Source organism: Choristoneura fumiferana, chromosome 2 (assembly GCF_025370935.1).
Source record: "Choristoneura fumiferana chromosome 2, NRCan_CFum_1, whole genome shotgun sequence".
NCBI classification, from domain to species: Eukaryota; Metazoa; Arthropoda; class Insecta; order Lepidoptera; family Tortricidae; genus Choristoneura; species Choristoneura fumiferana.
Window position 1 is genome coordinate 5,668,800 of NC_133473.1, and position 27,761 is coordinate 5,696,560.

Sequence of the window (27,761 nt, forward strand, 5' to 3'; positions counted from 1 at the left end):
TAGATTTTTTAAGTTAACAAGGAATAGTAGATCAAAATTTAATATTGAGACATTTCCAGATCTAAAAGTACTAAAGGTACTGTTAAAGGTAATAAGCATGCTAGTACCCGCAGTACCTGTATGCCATTAAAAAAGCATGCTTAATAGTAGCACATGTCCTATAAACATGCTAGTAGGTAGAATTTGCTCAATAGTAGCATGCTTTCGTGCTAGTAACTAGCATGTGCATGTGTAACAGTACCTTTAGTATGGAGCCATTCACTGCGCATGGCCCGACACGCACTTGACCGGTTATTAACCTAACCCAGTAGGTGACCACAAACTAATTGCTGCTGCAATCCGGTGCTCACTAATTTATTCCCACACTAGCTTTTACCCGCGGCTTCGCCCGCGTGGAATTTGCTTATCGAACGGTGTCACCTCGAAAACTGTGCATTTTGCCGGGATAAAAAGTAGCCTATGTCACTCTTGGGCCCATAAACTATCTTTATGCCAAAAATCACGTCGATCCGTCGCTCCGTTTCGACGTGAAAGGCGGACAAACATACAAACACACAAACATACAAATTCACAAACACACACTTTCGCATTTATATATTAAGTATGGATTTTGTACACAGCAAGACAACCGCAACCTGATGAAACAGATATCGAGTCTTCAGAAGATGATACTGAACGGTTTTGGGCAACGAAGCGTGGACATTGGCGGGTGCCGTCGCAAGACTTGGTGCGCGCCGCGTCGCGTCACTATCTCCACTCTGCACGTCGTGGATGAAGACAAAGAAATTTCTGTACCGAAGTTTTGTACCCCCACTTTGAAATACAAGTAAGTTGAGTTGATCTTATGGGGTACAGTAACCAGAATCAATACCTGACACAACAAAGTGTACATAAAAAAATAAATTACCTAGGGGCATTGTTGAGTCCAATTTACCTAATCCCAAACTAAGCAAAGCTTGTACTATGGATACTATACTTTATTTATTTAGTTATTTTAAGTTGTGGTGTGCCTTATTTAATCAAGATGAAGCAAGGTCGTCAATACTATACCATACCACAGTGTAAGAAAATGTACAGTGGTTAATGTTCTTTGTCTGAGCGCGAACTGCCGACAATCGGCTAGACACTGGAAGTGTATCAGGGTTGTCACAAAAAAGTAATATACAAGTACCTACGTTCATATAATAAGGTATGTATAAATTAATGTGGGTTTAATTATGTACCTGCATTCAATACAGCCTATAGTCCATTCAGGATAACATTGGACTCTAGAAGGTCACAGAAGAAGGGGTTCTAAACATTTTTTGTGAAGTCGTAATAATGATGATGATGATGAATAAAAGAAGTAATACGATGAAGTCGTAATTTTGTTTAGTTTGTAAGTAGATATAATATTACTTAATATCGATGCCTTAGTTCACACTTATACCGAGTCGCGATTGTCGGTAATTAAAAAGCGAATTGCCGCGCGGCGGTGGCGTTCTGTTTCTTTTTGATAATGCCGCCTAGCAAGCATCCGCTCACAGTCTGCGCCGCGCCCCGCCCCGCACCGCACCGCGCCTGGCCGTCGGAGGCTTGTTGGCAACCGTGTAGCATCCCCTTTATTGTCTAAAAGATCCTCGTAAACATTTTTTTTAATAGGTAGTAATTACGTAGTACGAATACGTACACTTAACGGACAGACCGGGGGATTTTATTTTACGTAATTTATGGAATCTCAATTGTCCATCATTACGGCTGTACGACGTTGACATACAGTCGTATACTTCACATGTACAACGCATTTATAATAAATTGGCCACTCCTGTATCGGAACAATTATTAAATTATATTCACGAAAAATTGCGACACTTCGCAGCCAGTACCATCGCGCACTGAACGTCGGAGTGGGCGGGGCCACGCCGCTCTCCCCCGCACCGCACCTCATCGTTGCTCTGTCTAGACGGCCGAGTTTAGTGACTTTAAGTTCTTAGACTTTGACCATACGGTATGGTTGACTATACCGTATCGTATAGTATCTGGGGGCACGGCAGTGCCCCCGCCAAGTCGAGCAAAACAAAACCAAAGGCGCGGCCGTACCATACTTTTCTCGAACCCATTCAGGCTATTTTCAACATAAATTAGAAGATTATAGAACTATATTTAAAACTCTCTTGAGATATGTTTTATGAAAGGTTTATAACAAAAAATTTAATAGATTCCTAAAAACCATGAAAATAATAATCTGCCGCATTGTTTCAGCGCCTAAATATAATCAGCCTGTTAGATTTGTTATGTGCAGTGTAGTCTGGCACAATGGGCGTGTTATTCTGCAGTTATTTAGGATATCAACTCTCTTTTACAGCCCTATGTCTTTACCGAATGCAAGGGATTTCCAACCCATACAAAGACCAACTCAGTTAGAACCGGTATCAGAAGAGACAGCCATGATAACACCACCACCTAAAGACAAAAAGGTTAACTTCAGTGACGAGATCATTGACCTCGGTAAGTACCTGTTATTATGTCTGTAAGGGCATAATAACGTAGAATTCTATGTTTAAAAGTCCTACCGTGTTTTGTTCGTCGACATTTTTTTTTTTATTCGACTGGATGGCAAACGAGCAAGAAAGTCTCCTGATGGTAAGAGATCACCACCGCCCATAAACATAACAATAATGCATTATATCCTTTTTTTAACCAACTTAATTTACATGCTCGTGCGCAACTGATGGTGCTATGTCGCAAAAAACGCTGGCCTATTCATTGGGGCTCTCAATGCATTAGATCGTTTTTTTTTTCTTGCAGACAGTGACGAGGAAGAAAACACGTCCAACACTTCACGTTGCTCACCATACCACAAATGTTATAGTGAGTACAATGAAACTGCTTATACAACTTACTTTTTCTCTTTGTACCGTCAAACTTGTAGTAGTTTGAAAACGGTTTGAGTATGAGATTTTCATTAGACTTCGTCCTGTTCGACTGTGTCGACGGCGTCTGTTCATTTTTGTCGTATACTTTTCTCGGGCTATTGAGCTGCCTTTCGGAAAAATATACGGATAAAATTCGATCAACAAGTACTTCGCCATTGTTATTTATTAACACACACTCCCATTGTCAGCTATCATTTCATTTCATACCCTTGTGTAAAAATGGTCTTGAGCTCATTCCTTCTTTAATTGCGGAATAATAATTAGATCAAAGCTGCAGGATTTTTTACAGCGTACGACTTTGCTATTTCTTTTTTAGAAAATTACGTTTCACATAAGATTGTTTTTTTTTTACCTTTTTCTACTATGTTTTTTAAATATTTTAGATGCATCGAAAACTCCGCCGTGTGTATTAAGAAAGAATGCGAAAGCTGCAGAAAAGAATCTTAAAGATATTGTTGAATTAACAAATAGAGAGAAAATGTATAATCCTGATGTTGTGAGTATCTTTTTGCTCTTTTTATCATATCGACCTTATAAAATTGCTAATATTATACCAATTTCCTGAAAACGTATAGGTAGAATATATGGAGAAGTTAGAAAAAAGCGCTGCCACTATAGCCAGTTTGGAAGAGAACCTGAAAAAATTAAGTGATGTAAGCCTAGAAAAAGATTCTGAATTCGAAGTATTAAAATATAAGATAACACAGACAGAAAATGAAATCAAAACTGTTTCGACTGCAAAGGTGAGTTTATAGTCAGTAACAATTTTATGCAGCAGACAGACCTGTACTAAGATTTTTTTTTTTGTTTAGGAGGCTTTGGAGGTTCTATGTAAAGAATATAACACAAAAATAACAGACCTTGAAGTTTCTTATGAGACCCTGAAAACGAAAGCTAAACTTCGAGAAGAGGAACTATTGTGCCTTTTAAATGAACAAACAAACACCAAAAAAACAAAAGACTATGGTATGTCCTATACTCGAGTCCAGAATTAGGCGAACCTAACTTTACAGTTCATACACACAAATGTTGCCATAGTTTCAACAGTGCTGTAATATCGATATAAAAAAACTTAATTCAAAATAATAATAAAATAAATCTTTTATTTGAAAATTTTGGGGAAAAAATGTTGAACATCGGTAAAGACTGACGTCATCCCGCATTGTGTTTTATTGACATTTGATATATGTCATTCGATTTAACTGCCACCTGTTTGCTCGGATTTATTTCCGTTATTGTGAAATCTTCGTTACGTTATTGATTTTTTAAGATTTATTGTTATCCTTTTTGTCGTTTTTAGGCTTAAAGTAATGAAAATAACGTCTGAAAGTGACAAACATTTCCATTCCGCGTCTACACAAGATTATATCGATATATTTGTATAAACATATACCTATGCCTATTATTTTTTTGCTACGTCTGGTAACATTTTCAGCTGTCAATCTAGTTCGCCTAATTCTGTTTTTTTTATTGCATTGTGATAATTGAATATACTAATTTAAATAAATTGCTTTGTGTAGTTTCAGGAAAATCTTTATCTAGAACGTTAGACAAAGAGTTCGATTTCATGGATTTGTCAAAGGACATATCTCTTGTCAGTGATCACGATAGCAGTATAGACACTTCGAATACCGGCGAAACACCTGTGCCATTGCAAGAGCTAGTCACTGACATGAATGCACAGATAAATTACAAAAACGAAGTTATTGCACACTTAGAAAGTAATCTTCTACAGCAAAAAGATACAATTGAATCTCTTGAATCGACTTGTAGAGAGCTCCGTGAGCAAATTTTTCGATCTGATACCACGCTGGAACACAACGTGGAAGAAAATTCTATGCTTAAAACGTCCATAGAAATATTAAATTCTACTATTAAAACCCAAAAACAAAACTTGGAAACGGCAAATAGCGACATGCAATCGTATAACAATCTGATTCAAGAGTTACAATCCAAACTTATTGAGAAAAATAGCAGTGCTGATCTTAATATTAGCGACAATTTACTGGAGTCTATGCTCGCTCATGAAGAAACGTTTATTGCTAATAATGAAAACATGAAAAATATTATTCAATCTTTTAAAATTGCACTAGAAACGCGGACTAAGGAAATAGTTAATCTTAAATCGGAGCTTCACTCTAAAACATCTCAACTTCAAGCAAAAGAAGAACAAACCAATAAGCTTGTCGAAGAAGTTCAGAAATCCAAGGAACAACTTGATGAAAATATGAATATTATCAATAAGTTAATTCAAGAAAATGAAAATTTGGTAAAAAGTAAAGATGACCTGTCTGAGAAATTAATTATTGCTGATAAACAAAAACATGAAACTGAGAAAACAAATATTGAGTTACAGAAACAAAATGAAGGATACCATTGTCAGTTACGAGATTTTAATGAACACCACGATACACTCTTACAAAATTTAAATGACTTTAAAAATAATCTCACTATACTACATAAAGAAAAAGATGAATTGTGCGGATTGCAAAATGTTATACTTTTGAAAGACAACTTAATATCTGACTTGAAATCCGAAGTCCACTCCAAGGATAATTTAATAACTTCTCTTAACAGCAAACACACCGAATTGCAAGAAGAAGTGACCATGAAAGATAACCAGATATCTAACTTAAAAAACGAATTGATGGCCAAAGACAATCTTATTTCTTCTCTTAGCAGCAAACAGGCGGAATCTCAAGATACATTGTGTAATTTTAAATCGGCTGCTTTCAAACTACAGCGAGTTCTTTCGGTGTTGACTGGTGATGTTTGTGTGGAATCAGAGATAATTGATGACTCAGTAGCCATTTTTAGCACAATGTATGAACAGCTGACCGTAGCAGAGGTAACAGCAAAAGAAGTGATTTCGCAAAAAGAATCCGCTGTGGTCAATAACAGCAAATTAGAACATGAAATTGAAAAGCTTCGAGATAAAGTTGAAACCTTAACTCAAGACAAAAATAAAATACAAAATGATAAATCAATCCTAAATCAAGAGATAATTCAGCTTAAAGAAGATGCAGAGCTACTTCAAAATGAACTCGGACAGTTAAACAATGAAAAATCAAATTTAACCACTGAAGTACGGGTTTTAAATGAAAGAATCCGAGACCAAGAAAGTGACCTTCTTTCTCGGATAGAAGAAATTTTACAACAAGATTTGAGATCAAAAAAAGAGATTGAAAATCTACTAGCAAACACCAATCAAACAAGATTTGATGAACTCTTACTAAGTAAAGAGGAAGAAATAATAAAACTAAAAAATAATGCTAGCAAAAGAGAAAGTATGCTAGATGAAAATTATATAGAATTACAAAAAATCTCAAAAACACTTGATGAAACTGTGAAAAATCGAAACCAGATTTTGGATAACATTTATACAGTGGCAGCTAATTTGATGGATAAACTAGAAATTCAAAATGACGTATCATTAAACAGTGCTGATGTTTACAGAAATATTCTACAATTGTTAGACAAAGTTGAAGACAAAATTTCATCACTTAAATGTCAAACATCTACTAACGATATCTATGCTAAAGAACTTGAAGAAACCAAACAAAAGTTAGATCAGTTGCAAAAACTAAGTAAGGAAATTATGGAAAACCTTTCTCGCACTGAAAATGAAAACAAACTGTTAATTGCTGAACTGAATGAAACTAAAATAGTCAATCACAAATTATCTAATGATTTGTTAAAAGGCGACGAAATTCTTAAGAATGTACATGTAGAATTAAGAAATAAACTTGAACTTATAGAAAGTTTGGAACTTAAATGCAGTAAATGGACCAACGACTTCGCTGCTCTGGAAGAATCTATGAAGATGCAAATTATGGAACTGCAAGCAGCAAATATTGAACTTCAGTCACAATGTTCGCAGAAAGATAGTAATGAAACATACAGCTTAGGTCAAGTATCAAGCGTTTCAGAAAACCACCAGCTGACTGGTCGAAAATCACTCACGAATATTTTAGTGGAGCAAGGGAATTCTTCGCCACAAAGCCTATTGACTTTATGTTGCAACACAATAATAGATACTATCAATCCAAGTGAAAGCTGTCTTAAATCTGAAACACCTTCAAGTTCTACTGTTAATTTTGAAGCCATAAGTGTTGAAACTCAAACTCATCCTTGTGATTGCGATAAATTACTAGCCGAAAAAGAAATAGCTCTAGAAGAAAATATGGATTTAAAGACAAAGTTAGATTTTCTTCAATTAGTTAATGTTAATCTACTCAAGGAGCAAGAGGAAATCCGTAAAGAACTCAAATTACTTGTGGAACCAGCCCATGAACTACAGAAAAAGATATCTAACCACAGAACAAATTTATCAACACTAACGGCCACAACTTACGCAGAAAACAAATTACTGAAATCTCAAGTTAAAGTTTTACAGCATCATAACAACAGATTTCACAGTGTTTGCCAAAGAGATTTACCTGCATTCAAGAAATCGCTGCAAGAACTTAGCTTAATATTGAAAAGCACATCTATGGCAACTAGATTAGAAACCAGTATCAAACGGTATTCCTTACCTGAAGTTTTGGACAGAAATAGTTCCGCATCAAACTTCAGAGACGAGTCAACTTTAGATAGTGATCTCTTAATGCTTGATACTAACGTCACTCTTGCATCTGCTGATAATACTTTATTAGTGCAAGATCAAACTGGTCTTGACGGCACGCAAGTCTTTTTAGACACTGAAATCAATACTGATTTAATACCAACAATAGATCCAAATATCTTGCATACTCAGTTGCAAATATTGTCTATAGAAAATCAAAAATTAACTGAAAAATTTATATCATTGAAAGAAGAAAATTGTAAGCTTCACAAAAAGATTGAAGATGGGACTGACAGTGTGAAATCTGATATCCAAAAAATCGATGCACAAAGCAGTCCAATCAAGCAAAACAGAAGTCCTGTAATTGAGACATTAGAAGATAATATCCAATCCAGTGGCGAATTGTGTAAGAATTGTGGCAGTAAAAATATGTTAGCGACGGATAAAGAAGTGACAGAACAAATAAAATTACTTACTGAAGAATTACTTGAAGTTAAACTACAAAACGCTGATTTCGAAAAGAAATGCTATGACCTTAATGCGGACATCATTGATAATGATAAATTGGTCATAAAAATGAATACTTTGGAAAAAAATTATAATTTAAAATTGTTCGAAATAGATCAATTAACTAAGAAACTCAATGAATTCAGCAAACTACAAGAAGAAAATGATCTCCTGTCTACACAAATAATGGAATCTATTGATGAAGCGGATGACCTTAAAAAAGAACTGGACACATTGAAAGAGGCAAACAAAGTCTTGACAGATAAATGTACTGAATTTGAACAACTCGTTAAATGTACAAACGTGACAACAACGTGTTCAAAATGCTCTAACAACGCTTCTACTAGTCCAGTATCGATGCACTCTGCGCTTAATAGAAGTAGAAGTGATTCTGAGAGTACTTCGAGTTTCAATAAGTTATCTACGCTCCAAAATGAACTACTAGCCAGCAGAGAAGACTGCAAAACAATATCCAAAGACGTAGCTACAATTAAAAGTCACTTTGATCTTGGTAACATGGCAATGTCCCATAGCATGGAGCTCGACGACAGCATGGGTGAACATAATATTTTCACATTCCCTAAAGAATTAAGCACAGTTAGTCCAAAAACGAGGAAGCTTAAAGAAGCTGACATTCCAAAAGATCGATGTTTAGACACTTATGACCTGGATAGAATAGATTGTTTCAGTTATTATTTTGAAAAAACGGGCGCTGAAACCAACCTTAACCAAGAAACAAAGATAATTGACGTTATGAAGATGTTGTATAACAGTCTCATAGCAAAACACGGAAACGAGATTGAGAACCTCGTTAATAAATTAAAAGATTTCGAAGAGTCCAGGAACGAGCTACATGAAAAAATTGATATGATTACCTGCGAATACTCAAAAATTTGCGAAGAAATAAAGGATAAAGACAATCATATCAACAGCATTGCAAATTCTTTTAATAAAATTAGGCTTAATTTAGCTTATTTAGATAAAGAAATCACTGGTTCAGATATTAATAAAAATGCGGTACTTGTAACAATGTTCAAGGACAAACTTCTTAATATTTTAGACTCAGAATTTGAATTAACTAGTGTGGGCACATTTGAAAGCCTGATCGATAATGTCATGTCCAAACACCAAACAGATTTGCTGGAAATAATGACCCGGTATTCTGAGCTACAAGGTAACATGGAACTAGTCACGTCCGAACTCAGTAAAGTTACTAATAATCTTAGTCAAATTAAATGTCAATTGTCAGACAAGGAAAAAGAATATAACTTGTTGAAGTCACAAAAAGAAAAGATGCATGAAATTTCAAATGCGGTCACTCTAGATATAGTCCAGAAAGATCAAGAACTGAATGAAATTATTTCCAAAGGATGTGAAAAATTATTGAAATCGAAAGTTGTTACACCAAGTGAAATAGATTTGTCATTGCCAGCTTATAAAAATATATCTGTATTGATCGAGAAGCTGATACACCAGTCTCAGCAGATGGACTTGGTCTCCCAAGAAAAACACAATTTAATGATTGATGTAACAAAATCAAAGACTATGTTAGAGGAAAATGAAGAAGAAATGGAGAAATTAAAATCTGAAATTGAAAAACTGCATGAGTTGTGCAAAAATGCAACAAGTGAGTTAGTTATCAAAAATGAAGCACTAGAAACTCTAAGTTCATTACACGAACAGCTCAAAGAAGTATATGATAAAAAAACTGAAGAGAATAATACTAACGTCAACATCGTAGAAAGTTTAACACAAGAGCTAGTTATTATGAAAGAAAATATGTATCAAAATGAGATTCGACACGAAAAGCAAGAAAATAATGATTCAGAAATGAAAATCAAGATAGCTGAGCTTGTAGAATCGATAAACCGGTTAGAGCATGAAAATAAAAAATTAAAATCAGTCAACGAAATGATTAAAAACGAAAGTGAACAGAATACATTACAATTAGCCAAAGCTGATGACACGATAAAACATAATAAAACGGAAATAGATAAAATGACTGCAGAAATATTGTCTTTAAACCTATCATTGAAAGAAAGTTTAAGTGTAATTGAAAGTTTAAAACTTGAAGCCAAGTCCCTTCTTGAAGAAAATGATGATTTAATGAAGCAATTTGAAGAGGTCAATAAACTCTGTTCTCAATTAAAATTGAATATAAAAACTCATGAAAAGACTGCTGAAATACAGTGCAAGACTATAGCCAGGTAATTCGATTTAGTTTTTTCTTTTACTTTGACTTTTTATTACAATCCGGTACTAAAATGAAACCCTTCCAGTCGATTTTTAATTACTTCCTGTAGTCAGACTGCAGACTAATTTATATTTGTATTCTGGGCGTTTTTTAAAAAAAGTGTACTCTTTCTTTTTTTTTTAAATTTTGGATTAAATGTGGTTTTTCCTAGTCAGAATCAAGAGTACAATCAAAACCGATAGTTTAAAAACATGACAGTTTTGCGACGTTTTTTTTTTTCATACACTAGTATGGGCGTGAAAAATCTGAGTCATGAAATCTTATATGAAAAAATGGGGACCTTTTTTTAAACGACCGGATTCGATTGTTCTCTTGATTCTGCGTAGGAAAAACCATACTTTTTCCAAAATTTAAAAAAAATCAAGGGTAAAATTTTTTTGGAAAACGCCCATCCTTCGCCCATCTAATGATAGAAAAAAAAACGTTGCATCTATTTTTTTACTGAACCTGATTATATTTTAGACTAAAACAAGAGAAAGAAAATAGTATGACACCTGGCAAAATTAAAAATAAACAAATAGAAGAGTTGACACAAAAATGTGAAGCGCTGCGTAAAGAGTGTGTTACTCTAAACACAGACCTTGACAAGACCAAACGGGAGTCCAGTGAGCTCATGGAAGAAAAAGAATTCTTAGAGGTAATCACTATTTGCAACTTGTAAATAATTACAAACTTTTATTTAACTAGCAATGCTTGTTTGTTAAATAGTTTAGGTGAAATCTTGCAAGTTTCATCCAATAGGGATGTTGCCACCACCAATCATACACTCTTATGACGTCATAAGTCGCTATTTGTTCGCCAACTGGGATGCACCAAAAATAATAACCTATAGTTTTTATTTTATTTTTGGAAAGAATAGGTTATTTTAAGATACCATTTTCATTGATTTTGAATTTGGATGAGTATTTATTTTTTTATATTTTTTTACGAAATACGCTGGATGACGTCACAGTGAGACAGCCACGTTCCATTGCCTAGAAAAATTCAGGTCGTACATAACTTAATCTGTGGCATTACAATTTGACAATAATTCAAGCACGGCTTAGGGTCCTAAATGAACCATGACAAATAGTTTTATTTATTTCTCTTCTTTTAGCTTCGATTATTCCTATGTTTGTTTAATGGTGTGATAGTAAATAGATATTTTTTATTCAAATCTGATATTTAAATTATTTTGTATTTACTTGTAACGTAGCAATTTAATAATTTAATCTGTAAAAATACATTGGGAATAGTCCTATACATTTCGGACTTTACGATAAATGACAACTGTTTAAAGCCGGGTTCGCATCATGTGATTAAAGTTCTATCTTTGTCACTCTTTGCTATTATAAGCAGGACAGCAACATTTCAAACTGTCAATTTGCTTAAGAGTGTAGACCTGCTTTATAACTGCCTTTGTGACGGGACACTGCCGGGGTCGAATGAGGGTCATTACTTAAATTTCCTTTACTTTGATACACCAAGATGTCCAAGATACGTTCTAAAAGTAAAATAAATACATAACCGTGACATGTTATATTGATGCCAATTTTTTTTACGTATAAAATATTAATAATATTGTAAGGTATACTCTCACTCAAACCACGTAGCTGTGATTTTATTTCGGTGCTTTAGCTGCTATGGATTAGGAGAAAAACAAGTTTGAAAAAAAGTAGAAAAAAAATACATTTTTGACATTATCTCTGTGACAGTTCAGAGGCGACACACAATTGACATTTACCAATTCAACTATTCCTCACAGGGGCCACATGACCTTCTTTAGCCTGCTAAACCCTTTGGTACATATAAACGGTACATCCTATGCCCCCCCGCCCCATAATAATATAGGGAAAAAATATGTATTTTCTATGCCTTCTAGGGCGTCAATTTAACGCACGTTCAAAGGTATACAATATGGTCCATCCGGTCCTAAACCTAACTTAACCGTCAAAATGAAAACAACGATAACTTCTATGTTCTACTTAATCATCTCTATTGATCACCAAATTATATTCTCAGCGGAGAGTTACCGAGTTGGAGGGTCAACTAGAGTCAACTCAAAAGTCTCGAGTCTCCCTCGGCTCCATCGGAGACAACTCGCGTCGTCGGCGACAGAGCCTTCTCGACTCGAAACGGATGTTCGGAGAACAGGAACTTGGTAAGTTGCTGATAATGTGGCAACCACGATTATCATTTGGAATTGCCATGAAGTTGCCAGGGTACCGGGTACACGGTACAGGGTTACAGGGTATTTGATTTGTAGTGGAAAGGGTGGTCCCTTAATTAAAAAATATTTTTCATGAGTCATTGTCTCACCCCGCCATTGGGCTCTAGGACCCCGATTAACGCATGCTAGTTTTTTATTTTTTTTTAACTAAGTTTAGGGGTCGCTACCAGCTATAAAGGGCAACACACACAGAAAGCGTGGGCGGGTCGGGTCGTGTCCGCTGCTTGAGCCGCGCGGTTCGTTGTATTCACACAGAGAGTGGGTCGCACCCGCGACGGGCCCGCAGCGGCTATCAATGTTGCCAGTTTAGTGACTTAGTCCCTAGAAGTGACGACTTTTGCTTAAATCTTAGCGATCGCAAAAAAGTTTTATGTAAAAATGGTTTATCTGGCGACTTTTGGAGTACAAATGAAAACAGTTCTAGAACCAACATTATACAGTGCCGCGAGATATATGTGGAAAACGACAAACGCGCTGCGCACCAAGGTCAAACTTTATTTACTTACTTAATTAAATCCAATTTATGTAATGATGAGCGATGGATGTAATTTTGAAAAGTGACTGATCCACAGACGGGAACAGATTTTTCTGTAGTACCAATTAAAAATAAAATACTTAGATTTTATTCTCGCCAAAATGAACTAGCTACTGCGCATGAATGCGGTTTTTGGGTTCCGTAGCCAAAATGGCAAAAACGGAACCCTTATAGTTTCGCCATGTCTGTCTGTCTGTCTGTCCGTCCGCGACTTTGCTCAGAGAATATCAATGCTAGAAAGCTGTAATTTTGCACGGATATATATGAAAACTATCCCGACAAAATGGTACAATGAAAAATAAAAAAAAAATTTTTTTTGTACCTCCCATAGACGTAAAGTAGGGTTTTTTTTTCTCATCTAACCCTATAGTGTGGGGTCTTTTAAATTAAAACCATTAGGGGTTACTAAGACGATTTTTCGATTCAGTGATTAGTTTGCGAAATATTCAACTTTAAAGTACAAATTTTAATTAAAATCGAATTTTAGGGGTTTTTAACTTGAGCTTTAGAGATAAATATTTTTGAGAGTTGGTAACTCTGCGCTCGGCCCGCGCGCTGTTTGTGACGACGGGCGACGGGCGCGGGCCCGCGCACGACCCGGCGCGCGCCCGCGGTCTGTTTGAAGGCGTCCATATACCGCCATGCAAATACGCCCGTCGCGGACCGCGCACGACCCGCGCCCGCTCTCTGTGTGTGTTGCCCTTAAAAGTTTTGAAAACACAAAGTTCATAGGAACAATTATTTTTTATATTAAAATTTAATGAATTTGTGATAATCTAGCATAAGTAAATTCAAATTAGGATATTATGTATGACACTGGAGTAGATTTTTTTCGCATCAAGGTATTTTTTTATGAAGTCATTCACAATTATATAAATAAATAAATAATATATATAAATATCACGGGACAATTCACACCAATTGACCTAGTCCCAAAGTAAGCTTAGCAAAGCTTGTGTTATGGGTACTAAGCAATGGATAAATATAATTATATAGATAGGATACATACTTAAATACATATTAAACACCCAAGACCCGAGAACAAACATTCGTATTTTTCATACAAATATCACATGCCCCAACACGGAAATCGAACCCGGGACCTCAAGCTTTGTAGTCAGGTTCTCTAACCACTAGGCCATCTGGTCGTCAAAAACTAACTAAGTAACAGTCGTGGAGCGAGGGGGATGTATCGAGTAGAGGGGATTTCTGGGCGATTGCTCGGGAATTTCCTTTACTTTGATACACCAAGATGTCCAAGATACGTTCTAAAAGTAAAATAAATACAAAACCGTGACATGTTATATTGATGCCAATTTACTTTTTTTTTATAAAAATCTGCAGGTTTTTTGAACGTCAAAACTACTCTAAATACTTGAATAATTTGTAAAATACAACAAGCTGCAGCATCTTTAGTACTTGCTTGACTTCTATTATTATTATTTTGCCATTTTTCAGACCACAAGAAAATGGAAACATTCTTCGCTACTGCTGCGAAACCAGAAGAAATGTTCATGGAGGTTGACGACAACTCAAATAGAAGTACACCTGTTAGGAGTCGAAGGTAATGTAAACAAATGTAATAGGTATTTTTAGCCAGAATTTCATTTTTAATACAACTTTTTTTATTGTTCATGTATAGTCTAATCTAATCTAATCTAGTCATCCAAACCACATCTCCTTACCAAGTTTTAAGTCGATATCATCAACTATTAAGGAGTTCCCTCCTGCAGAGACGATTGTGCCTGGACCATCAGAATTCCACTACCAGGTTATTGTATCGTCCACCACCGCACTTACACATGTATGCCAAATTTCACCTAAACTTGACAGTGGTCAAGTTTCACATTCAGTGGAATGTGCGTCAAATTTAACTTTGAAGATTGGATTACAGAGAAAACAGGTGAAAGTGAGTAAAAGCTCGTAAAGAAACTAAGGAAACAATTAAAGGCCATAGTCAGCCCACTGCGAAAATGTTGATATATCACGCGCAGTCTATGTTTGAATGCCTAATTTCGCTTGCACCTTGTTCAAATAAGTGGCGTTGCAAAAGTTTTAATCGATAATCAAAAATTTATTCTGAAATAATTTTAGGAGGTAATGTTACTTCACTTACAGATCTGGCAGCTTCCAGTCCAAGAATGAAGAGGTGAGTGAATCACAATAAATTTTCACAATCAGCCCTCACTGCACCCCTAGTGAAAACCAGGTTTCCTTAACTAAACTTAGTTAATTAAGCACAGAATAGTTTTTATTCCAGGAAAATCTCTTAACTCCCGCAGGCATGTGATAAGCGAATTATTCGCAGTTTATCACGTAGGCGTTCACGTTTATAATACTAACTGTTGCCCGCGACTTCGTCTGCGAAGAATTCGTTTACCGCGCGCCCACTATGTCCTTATTAGGGTCTCAAACTGCCTGCATAACAAATTCCATCACAATCGTTTGAGTACTTGAAGCATGAAAGCATGAAACAAACAGTAATTTTTGCATTAATAATATTTAGTAAAGATAAGGATTGTTTGATAAAACCGCGTTGCTTTAAATGTCAATTTCAGAGAGGTGTAGGAAGTCGATAGTAATAGTACATTTCTCAAACATGCCATGTGATGTTTATGTTGTGTTCCTTAAAACAGGCTTCAAAATATACTGTTGCAGGCCTAGGCCTGCAAGAAAACATTCTTTTGTTTCAATGCAAAACGTCAAATATCCACGATAAAGGCCATTATACTATACACAACTTGAAATTAATAATCTGAGTTTCTATGGTTCATTTATTAGTTACTGAATAAATTCACAGGACTATGAATATTCTATACTTATGTAAATATATAAATATTACCAACGCGTTTTACGTCAAATTACAATTTTATTTACATAATAACTATTAATGTAGCTGATTAAATGGGCTGCAGTTCGTGTATAATGGCCCTAAAAGCCGAACAGCAAACACAATAAAAAAAGTTTTGGCGGGATAATTGACAAGTGTCATTGTCTCCTTTTTTTTTTGATTGACTGGACTTGGGCTTAAGCCATTTCGCAAATAAGTTCCATTGTCATTTCAAAAATTTCGTTTAGAAACGTGATTTTTTATTTTTGCAGTCCGTTATTATGGTCATGTTTGTTATAGCAATTTGATTTTATTGGGATTATTTTAACGTTTTAAATCATGTTAGAATGAAATAAAAACCTATATAGATGGCAGTTATAATTTGAGTCTAGTACAATTTTAGTTGTCTTACGAATAAAATATTGATTTCTAGGAGTTTTTATTTATTTTAGTGCATGTTTGAGAAAAGCACTATGCAAGCCTCGGCGTGAGGCCGGATAGGGATGCGAGGCCGGCAACCCCACGTTCCGGCCGAGGCTTGTATAATGCTTTTCTCAAACATGACATGAAATAAAATAAAAAAACAATAAATCACCCACAATCACCCAATAGTCGCCCTGTTGCGTGCGCGCGTGTCGCTCTGGCTGCTGGCACGGCGGCTGCGGAGCGGGTGCTGTTGGCGTAGGCGGTGCCCGAGAGCGCGTTGAAACAAAAAACGGTCGCATTGCCGGCCAGCGGCCTGCAAAGTTGTATGAAATCTCTTTGCAGGCTGCTAGAGTGACCGCGGGCTGGCAGGCGAGCCGCAGCGCCTGCAGCGCGATACTTCTCGGCCTATTATTTGTAACACAACGTCAATATTTCATGTTATGTTTGAGAAATAGTAGATTGATAACCTAGGGTGGAAAGTGACCCATTTCACCTGAGATATTTCTGGCGCTCTCACTTCGTTCGAATGAATAGTACGAGGGAAATGGGTAATTTCACCCGAGTTAGACACTCTACTTTTCATTTCGACTGTGAGGAAAGTAAAATAGTACAAAAAAATTAGAATAACAATAAATTAAATTTCAGTATTCACTAAATTGAATTTACTTATATCCAACCTCCAACGGTATCTTTTCGACCTGGCCACTTGCCACGGCCGACTATAAAAAAAAATCGAGTTGTTCACGACACGACCAAGGAGCTTATATACCTACAAAACTGGAGGTTGAATGCCGAACGAAGAAGTTTGACCTTTATTACTTATTTATATATTCCATCTCTTTCTTAACCTAACTAAAGAAAGAGATGGAATATGTTCGTGACGTAATAAAGATCAAATTTCTTGTTTTAAACGGATGTTCGGCGTTCAACCTCCAGTGTTGTATATAAGCTCCTTGGTCACGACGTGCATCTAGACGGCCATGCCGAAACGTGAAAAAAAAGTGTCATTGACGTAACTCAACTGTCTTCGACTCGTGGCTAATCGAAAAATAAATAAATAATTACTTTCCACCCTAGAGATGAAAACGCAATTTTCCACCCGGCTATCTATCCATGAAAATTAAACTTTCCGAACAGGAGAGATGAAAAATAAATTTTCCCAGAAAGACATAGAACGCAAACTTCATTCGCTCGTTACTTCCGTTATCTTCAACAAATAATTATCGCTTTTACTTAGTTATGTAAGTTCCCTATTGATTGATTAGTGAAATCTGGGACGTTTTACGGACTGGTCGTCCACGAGCTGTATTTTTCTTTTTGATCTTGGTAAGAAAGTTACATGCATTGTTCAGAGCGACCGCGACGAGGGCGGGTCGCGGCCCGGCAGCGCGATGGCGCGGCGCCGGCGCCGGCAAAGCTTGCACGACATGCATCGCGTCACACAACCCACGCAAGGTAAGATACCATCGTTATAAGTAGTAAGTACCGCGAAAATTAAAGCGAATGATTACACACACAGCTACATGTATTGCGTTAATGAAATGAACGATATTAATACTAACAAACATCAATGTAATTCCACGTTTAATGCAAATAAATTAAATTTCATTTCAAAATATCGCTGTCATTATATGGCATGTTCTTGCGCTCGTGACCTCGCTCAACTCTAGTGGCACTACCTATACCTTGCGCTAGAACACTCTTGACAGTCCGACCAGCGAATCGTGACAACATGGAATTGGGATATCCCAATTTTTGACAACGTATAATAAATCGAAAACCGTTTGGAGAAATAGGCTTTGTGAAGCGTTTTCAGAAATCACATGCCAAAAATATGATAAACTGAATTAAATAAACAAAATTTAAGTAATGACCTTCATTTGACCCCGGCAGTGTTCCGTCACAAAGGCAGTTATAAAGCAGGTCTACACTCTTAAGCAAATTGACAGTTTGAAATGTTGCTATCCTGCTTATAATAGCAAAGAGTGACAAAGATAGAACTTTAATCACATGATGCGAACCCAGCTTTAAACAGTTGTCATTTATCGTAAAGTCCCAAATGTATACGAGTATTTCGAACGTATTTTTACAAATTAAATTATTAAATTACGACGTTACAAGTAAATGTAAAATAATTTAAATATAAGATTTTAATAAAAAATATCTATTTACTATCACACCATTAAACAAACATAGGAATAATCGAAGCCAAAAGAAGAGAAATAAATAAAACTGTTTGTCATGGTTCATTTAGGACCCTAAGCCGTGCTTGTATTATTGTCACCAATTTGTCACATTGTAATGCCACAGATTATGTTATGTACGACCTGAATTTTTCTAGGCAATGGAACGTGATTCTCTCACTGCGACGTCATCCAGCGTATTTCGTAAAAAAAATAAAAAAAAATACTCATCCAAATTTAAAATCGATGAAAATGCTATCTTAAAATATCCTATTCTTTCCAAAAATAAAATAAAAACTATAGGTTATTTATTTTGGTGCATCCCAATTGTGACAAATGAAAAAAAGGATTATACGTTATGCCTATCCAATTTATTAAAAGTATAAACAAACCGATTTCATCAAAATTCTTGTATAAACACTACTGGATCGAATCAATAACACATTAATGTATAATTCGTGTCTTTTAACTAGATTTCTAATCAATCACTTTTTTCACCAAAACTCACTTGATTTCAATATTTATTTTTCATTTGAAAAATCTTCGTCAAAATCTGACGTTATTTCTTGATTGAAACATGTGTATAATCTGTAGTCGCATAGACTAGCATAGAGATGGTGGAAAATTTGACATTTTAAAAATCGATTGATGCGTGGATGTACCTATAAGCGATTTTTATTTACTTTCCTTAAAATTAAACAAATAGTTACTGCTATTATAATTAAATAAACAGTCTGGAATGAAATCAAGTATTGTAAATAATAAAATAGACAAAAATACTTTGATCTATTAAACTATAACTTAATCGATTTACTGAACAAATTAATTATTTTGCAATAAGTTTTTTTTTTTATTCGACTGGATGGCAAGAGATCACCACCGCCCATAAACATCTGCAATACCCCTGGTATTTGCCAACCTAGAGACCTAAGATGGGATACCTCAAGTGCCACTACTTTCACCGGCTGTCTTACTCTCCACGTCGAAACACAACAGTGCAAGCACTGCTGCTTTACGGCAGGATTAGCGAGCAAGATGGTGGTAGCAATCCGGACGGACCTTGCACAAGATCCTACCTGCCTACCTGCAAGGTTCTAGGTCTTCACATCATTGAATGTCTGTGGTCGGATAAATGGCGTCTTTGTTTACACTTTTCATAAATTGGATTGGATTGAAATACAATATAGCAACACATTTCAGAGATAAAAAAAATCTGTCACAAACACTTACATGACAGGGGCACACACATGCACAAATATTCGTACACTGTACAAATATTAAAATGGAAATAAATGAAACGAAAGATGGATTTTATTTATAAAAACATGATTCTTATTCATTCGAATGATCTTAGACACACCTACTTAGTCAAAATCTGACTCAAGAAATTCAGAGCCTACAAATGGTTTATCTTTATCACACTTTCCTCATCACGTTCAAGTTACACTTCTATCATTCTGTTTTTTCTTCGTAAACATTTTCAATTAGCCAAGCATTTGTGCGAATGTGGATGACCTTGATTTACATAACATTTGTTTTAGTGAACTAATTATTTTTCTTCTTTTTTTTTCAGATCATTTGAACACTTTGGACGAGGTTAACAAATTAGATAGTGGTGACACCAGGTTCGTTCACTCAAATAATATTATTAAAGTATCTGTCCGTCGGTGAACAAGTGTTTTGCTTTTATATTTTTAATTTTGAAGTATTTTTTTTTTCTTCTAAGTCGCTTCTCTCTTGATAGAGTGGTCGGTCGGTATACATTGGTTTAGGGTTGGTAGCAAGCCGTAATGACGATATTCTTGGGAAAATAGTGCGACAATTTCCCCTTGCATTCCACACCGCTATGCTGGAGTCCGAAATTTGTAGTTGGCAATAGCTCGCTGCTGCGTACTCGGAGTCTCGCACAACAGGGCCCAATTGCAAAATGTAGTACACGCTATAGTATTAGTTCAATACAAAATCACTATTACTATTTGCTTGTACTATGTTATGCAATCGAATCCAGGTCCCATAGTTCCCTTTTAAAGACACTCGTGAAAATATACTTCATTTTTTTAGCATTAGAAAGAATGTAGGCGATCTTGACGTGCCTTTTTATTGAAAAATACTTTTGAAAAATAAGTCAAAGCAAATATGTAACAATTAGCAAGGACGTATGATATTTTACATTATTTTGGTATCATAAGTAATAGTAACTGTTTTTTTTTAATGATTTCAATAAAAAGGCTCGTCAAGATTGTTTACCCTTTTTCTAATGCTAAAAAAAAACAAAGTATAGATGAGTCCGTTTCATTATAAATTCGCGCACGGCACGGCACATCTAATTGTACTAGCCGTTTATTTCTACTTTTTATTACTATTTTATAGTGAAGTATCACAACTGAAAGAACGTTTGGAGTTCTATCAGCAAGAATTAGAAGAGTTGAGAGAGAGGTACCGCGAAGTGGATGCGGAGTGCGAGACGTGCGCCGAGTACCTGCGCGAGCGAGACGAGCAATGCATGCAGCTCACCAACCATAACAAAGCACTGCAGGTGGGTTCACTGTTAAACCTTTTTTTTAGGATTCCCGTACTCGAAAGGGTCCAAACGGTGCTCTATTGCTGTCACTCACGTCTCCGTTTTTCCGTCCATCTGTAACACAGGTTTTACAACCTATCGGAAGGAGCTACAGTTTAAAAAAAATCACAGTATTGGCATATTGTTAATTATATAAAAAAATATTTTTAAATGTTTTTGAGGGGGCTCCCTATACAAAAATAAAGGGGGGGGGGGGTGCAAAAAAAATACCTAGAGTGAGTGGGGTATTGTGGTTTAGAGCTCATTAAGTAGATAAAAACTGTAATTAATTTTAATAAATCTTGGTAAACAAGGTAATGATAGACTACAAAAGTCAGCTTTTTTAACAAAATTGTATACCGAAGAATCCTCGCAGGAATTTTTCTTTCTTATGGTAAAACACGATAATAAAATAAGCTATATAAATTATTATAGTGCTTTATCTTTAGATCCATGAGGAACTTGTTTATCTACATCTTTAGTTTCGTAAGGAGCTTACAGCCTCGGCATCATCACTCAGTCCCGCGCAATATACCTTCCGCCGCTTAACTTTGCCTAAAAGTTCATTGCCACGACTAGTACCACAAAAACTATAAAGGTATAACTCCAATAATGGAATAGGCACTATACCGTTAAGCGATTCGAACACAATCCGGAAGTAACGTAAAGACGTCGCATAAAAAAAACATCTCAAAAATGCGTCAAAACTGAGTATTAAGTAATTAACTTTTAGGCAGATTTATATGGCGCGTGGTATACATTATTTTGTACATTTGGGCATTAACGTTCAGTTTTACCTACACTTGCGTGCTGCGGGTTGTACAATGGCCTGCATAAGTGGATGGACACCTTACGTTCTATAATCGTTTGAACACGAGAGTTGGCGATTTTGTTAGGTGTTCACAACAAATGAACTAGATGGCGCTGTTAAACAGTTATTATGATATGATCGATATTTTATCCCCGTAACAGCAATGTGCCGATAGCTAAGTTGATCGGCTGCTTAGATAAATTCGTAAATGATCATGAGTTCGTATCCTACATATCAGAATTTTATTTTTTATTTATAACTTTCTATTTAAATTTTGTAGATAACTGATATGGAAATAAAAAAAAAACTCTGAAAAAAGGATAACGTTGCAACAGAAATAATACACGTTTTGAAGTTTAAAACATAAAAAATTTATTCCTAAAACAATATTTCTATTCATTAAATATTGACGCAGTTATTAATGTTATACTATATATTAATTAAATAACTGAAAACCAGAAAGTAGTTTGCTCAGAATCCAGAGTAGAATCGATTACACTATGTTTTAAATCAGGTAGTGTTTGAGTTTTTAAATCCTTTTTTTATTGTGCCCAGTCTAAATATTACGAATTCATACGCCAATTAAATGTTTTAGGTATGTTTCATACCCCTATTAGATAATTTAATACTGGCCGTTTTGCGTCAGTTTGGCTTTCTTTTAAATCTGGCATTAAAAATTACGACCGTAAAGTTAGAAATGAAGTAGAATTACTGATTACGAAAAACATACAATTATTTTAGGAAATAATGAAGGTAAGTATTCGAAAATAAACGCAAACAACTAACTTAAAATAAAATGAAAAAATATTTTCTGTGTGTCGTGTGAGGTTTTCAGTTATTTTATTAGCACCTGACCAAAAGTTGTATTTTAACATTTTATTGAGGTATTAGCTTAAGTATTCATTTCCGATTCTGGAAAGAGGATTGAAGCTGAACCGCAATAAAAAAATAGTATTTGAAAGTATTATACCTGAGACCGGGTTATCATAAGACTCGTACGCGTTATAAACTATAATAATTGAAGTTTTCCAGTTTTAAACATTTACTTATCAATAATTGATGGCGTAGATCCACTGTAGATTACAGTCATATATTGAACTTTCACACTTATCTCACATAAGTAAACAAAACTATCAAGGTATAATTAAATGTTTTGTTCATAATAATCAAATAATTACTTTTCATAACAAAGTGATACCTACAGGATCACAAATAAAGATAAATATTTTGGTTCATATAATACAGTGTGCTAGAAAATCAGATGCGGATATTTTAAGGATCGATTATTTGCATCGTCGTTAATTGGTTTCAATTAAATTAAATAAAAAAAAATACAGTTAATGTTAATGCGAGGATGAATTTTTTTGAACGGAATGGTATTTTTGTATGAAGCAAAAAAATATTACCACACAATACTTAAATAATTTATGTGTATAATTAATTCTTAGGTTATTAATTACATACCCTGAAAATATCCGCACCTTATATATTTTATTATAACATAATTGTTTGAGTATATAACCCGGTCTACACGTAACTATCAATTTTATTTTAATAACTGTTGTAACCACCATGATTGTCGATAACTGCTTGCAAAAAGAATCGCATCGATGCAACTAGATTTTCACACATATTAGAGCCGCGAATACTGTCCCTTATTTTTACACAGTGGGCTTCTAACGTTTCCGGAGTTCGCTTATTTTTGTTATCCCAACGTTGGACATGGTTATAACAACTCATAATTTTTAATGGGATTTAAATCCGGTGATCTGGCAGGCCAAGGAACGACTTTAACATTATTTTTGTGTTGATTAAACCAGTTTTGCACAATACGCGACCGGTGTATTGGGCACGGCACTTGTTCTTCTGGATAGACAACTCTAACAGTGGGCAACATCATAGCTGGCGTTGAGATGAGTCGTGGTCGTGGTCTACCCGATCTTTGACGGTGCAGCAAAGATCCTTCGTCTTGATATCGTCGTACCCATAATATAACTGTTTTTATCTGTAACAATATAAATAAACGTAAAATAATATAACGTAGATATCATTTTAATGAAGAAGTTGGTAGGATGAACGTAAACAAAAAAAAACTCACATTAACTCCAATTTCTCTAGAAATTTCCGACATATTTTTTCCTTCTTCATATAAATTAATAATTTCACAACTTTTAACCATCTCAATAATGCGATGAGAACTCATTTTAAAGAATAATTACGATAATAAGCAGATTCAACTTGAAAGAGACGATCAAACGATGTTGCAAGCAGCTGAACAAGTAGCAAAATCTTTGTAATAAAAACTTAGCCTGGTAGTTTGAAGATCTTCAGTCTACCCTCTTTAAGTTTCGTTAAACACGCATGACTTACCGATTAATTTTAAGACGACCCGATATAGATCCGATTTTCATTGCTTAAGATAACAGTACGATGGTCAAGTGGTTGTGAACTTCGTTCTTCGTTCGTATGTCACAAGTTCAAATCCCACCAGGCGATAATATTGAGTTTGTGTTTTTGTAAATTTACTGCTAGATTTGGAGATTACTAAAGTTGACACTAATTCGCAACATGGGTCTTCGTAAATAAAGAATTTCACTATCATCAGCATCCCAGCCTATAGATACACGTCCCACTGCTGGTCACAGGCCTCCTCTCAGAATGAGAGGGCTTGGGCCGTAGTTCCCACGCGGGCCCAGTGCGGATTGGGAACTTCACACACACCAAAGAATTTATCGTTGGAATATTTGAAGGACAAGAAACGATAGTAATGCGAATAATAATATTCTCCTTCTCTTACGATAAGTACGAAAGAGACAGAAAATGTCGTTACGCGATTCGCGGTAACATCCCACGGTGTCCCACCCAGGCAGGGACACATAATTTAGTTACTACGGCAGCGAAATATAAAATTTCTAACATGAATATAAAATATTTTTTTAAGGTCAGCGCCAGCGCCATCTAGTGAGATATTAATAAACTAACTAAGTTAGTAAATAAGTAAATACCGCTAATACACTTCAAACACATAGATGGCGCCGTTTCTCGCGTCAGACGATTATGTTTTGGAATTGTCCATCGACTTTTGCAGGCCATAGTACCTTCGTTTCTTTTTTTTATTGAGTCCCGGGCTATATTAATTCTGAGTGACAATCTTGAAAGTTTAAAACATTATTGTATAGTTGAGCACATTTTAAGTGTTGGTTTTGCAGCATCAAATCACGAAACTAAATGAAAAACTGCAGAACGCCAGTATGAACCGCCAGAAGGATCCTAAGCGCAGTTTCGCAAACGCCTCGGTCAACACGGATGAAGGTAAAAGATTAACCTTTCTTTTTTTTGTTTAGATTTTTTTAGTGCTGCTGAGTTATAAGGGATAAGAAATTTGAAAATTTGCTTGTGGTTGTTCTTGGCTATATTTAATTAAAATTTACTCAACCGTTTTTGAGATATTAAAATGACAATGTCGGGGTTCTTCAAATTTTCTGTTGGTTAGGTTCTTCTTATTATTATTACTTCTATGATTACAAATACTGTTTCCAGACTGGGCAAATCTCCACTCAGTAGTAGTGGACCGTATGTCGTTCGACCGAGAAGTAGAGAAGAATAAGAGTCTGCAGCGCTGCGTCGATGAGCTCCGGTTCAAGAACGGAGAGCTCAAAGCCACGCTCGTTAAGATGCAGAAGAGTGCGGAACGCGCTGCCCGGAACAAGGCTGATATACAGTAAGTTTCGTTAAACCCGTCCAACCCACTCCGCCTATTAACTCCGCCTCTGCCGCGTAGTTTGACATACTTTATTTATTTAATAAAACATTACACCATCATTACAGGACATTCAATGCGATAGCGTACCAACATAAAATATTATACAATTTAATATATACTTATGTACATTGCGTGACAATACAATAATCTGGTAGTGACATCCTGCCAGTCCGCCCGAGATCGTCTCCGCAGGACGGAACTCTTCAACGGTTAATGGCATCGACTTGATATGTGGCGTTATCTGGGAAAAGGTACCTTGTTGTCGGTATTGAGTTATTGATATCCCCATAATCTACATACATTTAGCTATCGAACCATGTAAGAAACATGCATGTAGGTTTAATAGATATTTTTCAAAAAAATGTTGAAGCTCAAAAGCCAGAAAAGGTGATTATGAGAAAATTGAATTCAAACTTATACACCCAATAAAAGTATGTTATTGTTGGAAGTTACATAGATGACATGCTATTTGAGGAGTAGATTGTACGGGCTTTCAGGTTTCAAGAACAATTTTGTAATTGGACAACGGTTTTCCTATAGTTTACCTTGCCAAAGTGCATAAAGTAAAAAAAAAAGGTTGATGGATTTTTTTACATTTTTTTCTATTTATAGTATATTTCCATTGGATTTTATCGAAGGAAAAAATATTATGCGTAATTGGACACTAAATAAGAACTACTCCGTTTTAAATTAACGTTGTTTATTATATATAAAAATACTTTAACAAAAATAACTTTGTTGTTTACAAATGCAATTAAACAGTCAAAATCAACAAACTTTTATATTTAGTACGCTAAAACATAGCCAAATGAGACTAAATTAACTCAACAAATCTTAAAAAACTAGTTTTTCAATCTCAAAATTCAAGGTAAAGTTTAGTAAAAGTTGGTACAATCACTATATATTTTCTAAAAGGTACCTTATCGTCGTGGTAAAATTTAGTGATTGTGAAGTGATATCATTTGAAAGCGACTAAAACTTACGATTAATTTAATATTTAAATTTAAGAACACGTAGTATTAAAACTCTTACCAAAACTAATGCACTAAGAAAATTTTTCAAAAAGGTCACCTTATTGTCGGTCGTAAAATGTTTAGTGACAAAGTTAGAATAAGAAAAAAAATGCTTTAGTTCCTATTTTACAAACTTAATGATTACTATTTAACAAAAATAAGTAAACACGTGTAGGGTTTTTGAGTGACCCAAAGTTAATGTGGTGGAAAAAGTCATCAAAAAAATCGTTTAATTAAGACAGCCGAAACTGGATAGAGGTTATTATTTTGCACATAGAATCAACAATGTAAGATCCTTAGGTGGTAGATTTTTGAAATTCTTCGGAAAGGTAAAAACGGATTTATATACCATTCCGAGTGACCCCTATCTCAGTTAAACTATTAATAACTAGGACTCTTCAAATTGATTCACAAGTAGGATTACATTAATCAAAAAAATCGATTTCAGGATTTGGGAAATTCCTACGGATAAGGAAAAACGAATTTATATATTCAGTTTCATGGGAATCCTATGAACTATAATTAGTTACTAGACTTCAAATTGGCATAGAAGTAGGTGAATCGATATAATTAATAAAAAAACAGTCTTTAAGTATTTTGGGAAATCCCACGGGATAAGGAATAAACGGGATTTATATTCAGTTTAACGGAATCCATTTTTCGTTTTACTGGCTAGAAAACTGATATTTGGCATTGAGGTTCTTGATTGGAAGTTTAGCGGGAACCTCACAAAAGAATTTCCCGAAATTCCCACGGAAAGGGGAGTTCCCTGCTTTAGCGCCAAAAAACGCGATATTGTAGACTTTCGTATAATATATAGGGCGTCTTCGGCGCTAACGCAGCGAACTCGCAGCGACATCGTTGCGCCGCTCGCGGCGATATCGTTTCATGCTCGCGGGGGTGAAATCGTTACGCGCTCGAGCGAACTCGCTGCACGCTCACCTCCGCTTTCAACTCGCCCCGCAAATCGCTAGTGTAACAACGGGCGCCTAACTGGCTACCGCTTAAGGGTGGCGGGGAGAGTTGCGAGCGTTAACGATTTCGCCCAAGCGCACACGATGTCGCTGCTGCGAGCGCATTGGCGAGTTCCTGCTTTTAGCGCCAAAAACGCGATATTGTGACTTTCGTATAATATATAGGGCGTCTTCGGCGCTAACGCAGCGAACTCGCAGCGGACATTCGTTGCGCGCT

General features: G+C 35.5%; 2 protein-coding genes across 2 annotated transcripts in view; both read left to right on the plus strand.

Annotated features, from left to right (window-relative positions):
- LOC141441430 (uncharacterized) overlaps window positions 1-27,761 on the plus strand; it is a 43,635-nt gene that overhangs the window by 3,973 nt on the left and 11,901 nt on the right. Inside the window, exons 8-23 of the mRNA XM_074106162.1 lie at window positions 621-826; window positions 2,345-2,487; window positions 2,788-2,850; window positions 3,299-3,411; window positions 3,491-3,658; window positions 3,728-3,881; window positions 4,436-10,193; window positions 10,703-10,877; window positions 12,242-12,380; window positions 14,443-14,548; window positions 15,103-15,133; window positions 17,593-17,695; window positions 19,997-20,048; window positions 20,794-20,959; window positions 25,004-25,106; window positions 25,335-25,515. Coding sequence (XP_073962263.1) covers window positions 621-826; window positions 2,345-2,487; window positions 2,788-2,850; window positions 3,299-3,411; window positions 3,491-3,658; window positions 3,728-3,881; window positions 4,436-10,193; window positions 10,703-10,877; window positions 12,242-12,380; window positions 14,443-14,548; window positions 15,103-15,133; window positions 17,593-17,695; window positions 19,997-20,048; window positions 20,794-20,959; window positions 25,004-25,106; window positions 25,335-25,515 — 7,661 coding nt within the window. The remainder of the gene's footprint in view (window positions 1-620; window positions 827-2,344; window positions 2,488-2,787; window positions 2,851-3,298; window positions 3,412-3,490; window positions 3,659-3,727; window positions 3,882-4,435; window positions 10,194-10,702; window positions 10,878-12,241; window positions 12,381-14,442; window positions 14,549-15,102; window positions 15,134-17,592; window positions 17,696-19,996; window positions 20,049-20,793; window positions 20,960-25,003; window positions 25,107-25,334; window positions 25,516-27,761) is intronic.
- Window positions 27,629-27,761, plus strand: part of LOC141445371 (uncharacterized) — a 7,951-nt gene continuing 7,818 nt past the window's right edge. The window contains exon 1 of the mRNA XM_074111215.1: window positions 27,629-27,687. Coding sequence (XP_073967316.1) covers window positions 27,629-27,687 — 59 coding nt within the window. The remainder of the gene's footprint in view (window positions 27,688-27,761) is intronic.